Below are 7833 nucleotides of genomic sequence, written 5' to 3'. Positions count from 1 at the left end.
GGTTTTTTTTTTTTTTTGGTTTGCCGCTTGATGGTGATGATCTTATGGCAGTGAGGGAGCGTCTGGAAACAACCTATTCTCCTTACCAGTTGGGTCCTGAAAGGAGATTTGTTGGGAAATTTAAAATATACATTAAGTATTTATAACCTTCCCATCTTTAATAATTGATATTCAACTCTTAATACATTTTTTTTCAACACACTTATTATCAATATGTGTAAATTTTAAATGCATCGTTACAGCATTTTTAAATTGATTGTTTTTTATATATTGAAATGGACGAAGTCTAGTATTTATAGTAAAAAAAATAGTTATACATGGTTTTTTAAACCATTCGAGATTTTTATTTTTTTATCTAAAAAAATTTCTAGCTTTGAATTTTCTTGATTCTCATCTAAATAAAAAGTTTTATAAATAAATTTATTTTTATAGCATGTTTTTTTAAAGTTTAGTTATATTTATAAAAAAATTGCTCTCCTAATTATCATAATCTAATAAAAATTTTAACTAACTAATTAAATATAGATTCTAATAAACTAGATTAGCACAAATTCTTTTTTCATCAAAGATTCCTAAATACTAGGGTTTTTATCCAACAAAACAGGGTGAATGAAGCGATAAACTAGCCTTTGCATGAACTTTATTATAAGCTCCTGGATGTTTCTTTTTCAAGGATGAATTTTCTTATTTTTTTTACTTAAACACGTTATGTAACCTATTTTTACTATGGTTTTTCTACAACATATCGCAAAGTAAAAATGACTTAGGATTATAACATATAATAAGTAATAACCCGAGATTGTTAAGCTTTAATACTAACTAATACAAATAAAAATATAAACAATAGAAAAATAATAAAAGAAACAAATTAATTGTTGAAATGGAGTAGAACACAAAGATCCTAATTTATTGTTTTATTGCTGAAGTGAGAACTCTATTGTTTTATTGCTGAAGTGAGAACTCTATTATGATATGTTTTTTTAAAAGGTTTACAACTTATTAAATAAATTAAAAAATCATCATAAACAAATTAGAAAAATAAAATTAGCAATGTCAACTCTTATTTTCCTAAACTAAATAGGAAAAGATAAAATTGCTATAAAAAAATATTTTCTTAAACTAAATAGAAAATAAAAATAACTAATAAAAATAAAAAGTAATTAATAAAAGATAAAAACTTGATCTCATTTGAACTATTGGATACATAAGAATAAGCAAAAATCTCTCCCTTAATTGTATTTTTTCTAAGAAAAATCATGCTCATAACATATATTATAAAATTTCCTCCCATCCATTTATCGAATTCTGATACTTTTACTTCATATTCTAATATTTAAAAATTTAATTTTGACAAACTCACCACTTAAATCTTTTTTTCGTAATCAATTTTTATATCCAAGTTTGAGCAATATTAACAAAAAAAAAAAAGATAGAAGGTAGACTTGATTATAAGTTCTTATATATCCAATACTTTTTTTTTAAAAAAAAAATCAGGTTCAAATCTCCATAAAAAATAATTAAAAAAAAAACTAAATCCCATCAGTGTTATATTATGTAGCAAGACTTAGTGTCCGTGGATTGCTACAATGCACTGATTATTTTGTCCTCCATATTTGTAGGGAGAGGACTGAGTTTTGGGGGCAAAATATATATCTTCACATAGTTCAATTGGCGTTACCAATCTATTTGGAAGTAAATTAATCTTTTTCATGTTTTGAATCATGTATTTCATTCCAAAATTTTCTAGCCACATTAACCAATTTCATAGGATATTTAATTAGTAATATCATAAGCTTTATTATGAATTCCAATTTAAATTCCATTTAATCTTGCTAAGATTTACTTAATTTTTATCTTTCTTGTTATTATTGTTGTTGCTGCTGCATAACCTGACTGACAGAGAATCAGACGCATGTAAACATCATGGAATGCTTTAGATAAAAACAACATCACTTTGCAATTAGCTAGCTGTTGGAAATTAAGGTTAAACATAGACGTTCAAAACTATTTTGACATTATAGATTGGTTAATTTGTTGAATGACATTCTCATTTTTGATACACAGCTGATAAACAGGAAGACAAAATCATTAAAAAAAAATACAAAACATGGAAATTACGAACAAATTAAACTCAGAAAACAATTACATTACACAAACAAAGTCTTTCAATAATTAGAATTGACTGAGTAGCATTTGGTTCGAATTTCACCTCCGTCTTGAACTGCAGGGACTAGAATATTGCCGAGCTTTGTCATCGACACTGCAAACTGGTGACTGAAGAAATCGGAAGGCGCATCAGCCAACGCATCAACAATTGGAGAAGTCCTTGAATCAGAATACAGCGATTGATCTGTGTGCAGAAGTCCCATCTTGTCTTGAAGATTCTTGTAGTAAACATTGTCAAAAGTCCGTGGGGTTGTAGCATCTAGATCAACGTACTCAGAGGCCCATCTGCATTTTCTTTTCAAGAAGTTCGCGTATCTATAATCAAGGGATTCATCTTGTCTACCGGTTCCTGCATAGTTGTACAGCCTATATTGTAGTGAACCGCATGTAGCCCTGCCAATTGTATGTGCCCCTGTCCAACACAAAACAGAGCATTAACTACATTTAATATAGATCCATATCCACATTTGGCTCTCAAGTTCTTAATTAAACACTAACAATAATGCTAATAATTCACCTGAGAGAGCCACCAAATCAAGGACATTCAAACCATTAGATTGGTAGAATTCAATCAGGGTAGTGATGTTTTCCCTGCCCATTGGCACCAATTCAGCATCCTTGTCATTAGAAACTTTCCCATCTTTCCTTCCATAGGGCACGTCCCAGTATGGACCGCCAAGAAGAACGGTAGCATCTCTAGAGGCTGCGGTAAGAATGTCAGCGCACGATACAGTTCTTGGGCACTCTTTCTCCATCTCAGCTTTGATAGCATCGATTACTTCAAACCCCCTAAGAGACTTGCTTGCCTCTGCTTTTCTCTCACTTCCCTCATGGTTCAACAGAATGGAGCCATCACAACCCTGTAAAGAACGATAAATAAATAAGCAATTAATTTTATGCCATTGAGGAAAGGTAGGGTTTAATTAAAATCACTTGTAACTACATATGTTGCTCGGATTTGGGTACGAGTATTGTACAGGGGTGCAAGACCGAAGGATATGGTTTACTAGATTTTTTTTTTTTTTACGTTGATTTGAGAATTGGAATGTATGAAGGTCTTTTGACAAGAGCATTTGAGCTAAAATATTCAAATAACAGATACTGTAAATATAGTAAAACAAAATAAATGTACAAACGAAGGAAACAGTTTGAAGGGATTCTTACGTGCACGGCACAGTCATGGAAGTGCAACCTCAGGAGACTCGCAGCAAGGGTTCGGTCCTCTTCAACCCACTTGGTCACGTGTTTATTAATGATGGATTCAGCTTTAGGACAGCTCTTGCTATAGTATCCAAAAGATAGCAGATCATCTGAAGGCAAGTTATCCAGCAGTGTTGGGATCTCCAATGAAGGTCCATGATAATCTTCTTCTTCTCCTTGGTCGTCATGTTGATCATTCTGTGCTGGCATTCTTTCTTTTTCATAATTTTTATCATACTTAGCTGGTCCCTTTTCTTGATCTTGGTATTGGCCCTCATAATCTTGATCTTTCTGGACTGCTCCTTCGTAATTATCATGGTAGGCCGCACGTTCATATTTTCCGTCCTGGGCTGAGGCTAAAATCAAGGGAAGAACAAGGATGAGGAGAAAACCAAAGGAAATAGAGCTCTTCATTCCTCCTCCTCCTCCTCCTCCTCCTCCTTTTTATCTTTTCCTTATTGGGTTAAGCACACTATTTAGGACGAGAAGATAGAAACTTGAGCTTATTGGGTGTCATGCATAAAATTCTTAATTTATATGGCATGTATGCTAGTACTCTTCAAAATGATCATGTGATATTTTATTCGTTAGGTAGGGAACTACGTGAGAGGCACCCCCTCAAATAGGAGATGACTTGCTAGAATGTAGAGTTCAGAAACTCGGTCACTTTCATTTTTTTTCTTGAAAAAAAAACCGATGGACTTCAAAATGCTTGCATTGTTGCCTGCCTGTATCCCTGCGCCCAAGCTGGTAGTGGGGGTGCAATAATAAAAATAATTGACTTTTTTTGCACGATTTTATTATTCTACTTGGGTCAATGGCCTGTCATTAATGTACGGGTTGGTTTTATACTAGACCCATCACAGAGCAGTGGTCTAGGCCCAGTCCAACTGTAGATGCTTGTGTTGTTTCGGCTGCACCCCATCTTAGATGCAGTGACTTCCCAGCCAGCAATATCGAAGATAATTCTATCATTAGAAGAAGAACAACAAGAAGTAATCCAAAAAAAAGAAGTTAAATTAAAGGAAAAGAGCATAAATAAAATATAAAATTATAATGTAATCCATGTTAAAGAAAAAACTGTTAATTTGGTTCATCTAGTTTGAAAATTACAAGCTAATGCTATCATTTTTTTTTTTTCATTATTCCCACACCCCTTGCCCAAATAATCCAAACCGTTGGCTCTTTCTCATTCCGTCTCGATTTTACAGAGAAAAAGAAAATTACGAAAATCACCATCGCCACTCTCATCAATTGTCACTTGCAATACATGTTTAATTTCATGACAATCTAATTTCAATTATATTAAGTTAAGGTTCATTTTTTTTGTGCGAAAATCCTCGCTAATAGTGCACATTTTCCTCCAAAGATACAATGTGGTCCTTACAGCAAAAAAGTTTATATCATGCGGAAACCCTAAATTAGATTTCGAACAGTATAAAATTTTCAATATTGTCCCTCGAATTTTTTAACAAAGTTATCTCATCTGAAATGGTCAACAGTTTTAAAATGAAATTGTTGAGCTTTTTCATAAAGCAGTTGTCGCTTGTACTTTAAACAGAAAACATTCATGAATATTAATAAAAAGAACTCAATTTGAGGAATTTCTAAACTTTCAAGAACCCATTGGAGAGTTCCTAGTTGGGGGATCCAATTAAAAATGAATGAATAATATGGTCACAAATTTTCAGTTTGGAAACAACGTTGGGGAAAAATTTGAGTTTTCCTCTAAATTTTTTACTATTTGAACTTATCCCGCGCAACAAACTATCATTATAGGTGCAAAATCATAAAAAAAAATTCATTAGAAAAGTATAATGGTGATTTTACCTTCTTACTAAAAAAAACTTAACATTTACTTTAAAGGGTATTAAATTTTTTTCACATAGTTCATTTATTATTTTCAAATTAACCTGAACAAATAATTTTTTTTCATATTAAGTGCATAATAAAATAATTAAAATACTATTACAAGCAAAAAATTCAAACATGATGTGAAGAGATATTTTTGTATTTTCATAATAATTTTTTTATTATTATAATTTAAGTTGAGGGGAGATCAACTCAGGGTCAATTCTGTATTTTACTAGATAAAAAAAAATGAAAAAGATGAGTGCATATATATGATATCTAGGGGCATGTGGTAGAAGTCTACATACTTCAGACAGCATATGTTATGTCTTTTATATTAAAAATGCTTTTTGTAGTATCTTTGATAGCGTCAACGTGTCATCTTTTTATTGGTATGGTACATGTTAGTTTTAATAATTTCATTTATTATTGAAGGGCCTTTTCTTTTTTTTTTTTATTTCCTTTCTTGAAAATTATTATTTGATTTTTTTGTTATTGATATGTCAATCTTTGTCTTGTGCTGATGTTATTAATTATTTTATTTTTTTATATTTAATAAATTGTAAATCTATCTATTATTATTTTCATCTAATTAAATTAAAATTAGCTTATTTATCAATCAATTGGTTTAATAGCATGATTCACAAATATTTTTTATAACAATAACTAATCATCAATTTTTTGTGGGAAAAAAAGAAGAAGCTCGGCCCCTAGTTTTTCACTATTTGAACTTAGACTACATTAATAAACACACGCTTTCGTCCCTTTATCGTTTTCTTTTGTTGCCTCGTTCTAACTGAACTTTCCTAATCTTATCTTAAATTTCACTTCTCCAAACGGCAACTTTCAATTCTTTCAATTTTCAACTTCAATCATTGAACACAAAAGAAGCCGTCGACCAAATCAAGCGATTCCATCCTTGAAGTAGACTAGCCAGCTCGTCGAGCCCTACTTTAGCTTGGATTAACTCGATCCCAAATCTTTTTTGTTAATTGGCATGACAAGTACGAGAAAGTCTTCTAACTAGCTGCGTGAACGTGCACCGCGAAGAGTTGTGATTGTGACGTCATACTTATTACAATTACAAGTCCGTGTTCACGAACCAAATCGAATTGCTCTAAGTGGGAATCTTGTCCGATAATACTTTAACAACTAAAAGGAAGTTGGGAAGCTACCATTCTTCGAAACCCTTGAAAGTCACAAGGACTCGTCCAATGCTAGACCCATCATGTGAACTTCGGAATCCAAGCAAGCAGATCGATCAGTTCTGGGGACCAAAAGCTCCACGGACGAAGCCAAGGGGCACGTGAGCTTTAAGTCAGAAATTAGATTGTACTCACGAACTAGACAAGATAAAAAACATATATATATATATATATATATTTCTACGCATGCTGTACGTTTAGGCTAGTTGTTCTAGTCATTCAGTTTTGACAATGTGGATGTTTTCTTCGGAAATTTGGTCTGAAATTACCTTTCAAATTCAAAGATCAATGCATCCCTGTTCGTGGGATAGCGACCCTTGGATACATGGCCCGTGACAAGACCTGAACTATACGGGGATCTGACAAGTACTACTAGTGGCAGGGAAATGCGATTGAAAAAGACCTTCTGGGAATTTTTATATTCTTTTGCTTTAATTAAACAAGTCTCGACTCCAAATTAGTTCAAATCGGTTGTCCTGATTGCTTTCGATATCATGCACGATCATATATATATATATATACACACCGAATGGGAGTGTTTTTGGTAAGTGTACAAAAAACAAATTATTTTGTAAAGTACTACACGTGGAAAAATATGTAGGGATACAGTGCATCAAATTGTATGGATATCTCAAAAAATATAATTAGATCAGTGTAATGAAATAGCGTGTAATTAATAAATACTCTTTCATATAAATATTTATATCAATTATTAGATCTCATTTCTCAAAGACATGATCTCCTATAACTGTTTAGAAATCAATGTAGGATGTATGAATTATTAACCAGTTTTTTTTTACTTTTTTTTTAATGATTAATATTATACAACTCCTCTCAAATACCAAAAGATAAAGGCATATGGTATTTTTTGATGGGAAACAAGTCAACAATTAAACTTTTTAAAAATCTAATTCTATATGGTAGAATAAAACATAATAATGTAAAGTTTTGCTTCTCAAGAGATCTCATAGTTGATGAAATATAAAAGTGAAGAAGAAGCCCCTGATATATTCATCAAATTTTTTATATTAAAGTTATTCGTGATACTTGGAAGATTATTTAGTGTGTGTACTTAAAGAATATCTTGTCTAGAGAAGAGTATTTCATTGCTAGACTGGTGTTCAGAACATCAGTTTAAAGGAGGAATTCTTGAGATATTAAAAAATCTTGATCTAAATAAAAATTCTTGATAAAAAAGAATTTATGTTTATAATATTTAATTAATTAATTAATTAAAATCTTTATAGAATTATAATAATTTAAGCTTGTAATCTTTCTATTTATAAATATAAAAGTTTTAAGAAATCCTAGTCTAAATAGAAATTTTCATTGCTAAACTGAGTAGCAATTGAATGTTCAAAAACATCAGTTTAAAGGAGAGATTATTGAGATATTAAAAAATTCTAATCTA

The 7833-nt window shown here is 31.3% G+C and overlaps 1 protein-coding gene across 1 annotated transcript; it reads right to left on the bottom strand.

The window, feature by feature from the left end:
• Positions 1 to 2088: 2088 nt before the first annotated feature.
• LOC105124127 (Peroxidase superfamily protein) lies at positions 2089 to 3804 on the bottom strand. The gene is made up of 3 exons (XM_011024003.1): positions 3331 to 3804; positions 2684 to 3026; positions 2089 to 2578 (listed from the first exon to the last, which is right to left on the bottom strand). Exons 1-3 carry the CDS (start codon positions 3778 to 3780, stop codon positions 2166 to 2168), a joined length of 1206 nt encoding a protein of 401 aa, XP_011022305.1. The 5' UTR covers positions 3781 to 3804; the 3' UTR covers positions 2089 to 2165.
• Positions 3805 to 7833: the final 4029 nt, after the last annotated feature.

This window comes from Populus euphratica, unplaced genomic scaffold (assembly GCF_000495115.2).
Source record: "Populus euphratica unplaced genomic scaffold, PopEup_1.0 scaffold4.1, whole genome shotgun sequence".
In the NCBI taxonomy this organism is placed as follows: domain Eukaryota; kingdom Viridiplantae; phylum Streptophyta; class Magnoliopsida; order Malpighiales; family Salicaceae; genus Populus; species Populus euphratica.
The sequence above is the reverse complement of the archived record's forward strand: the minus strand, read 5'-3'. Positions and strand labels throughout refer to the sequence as shown.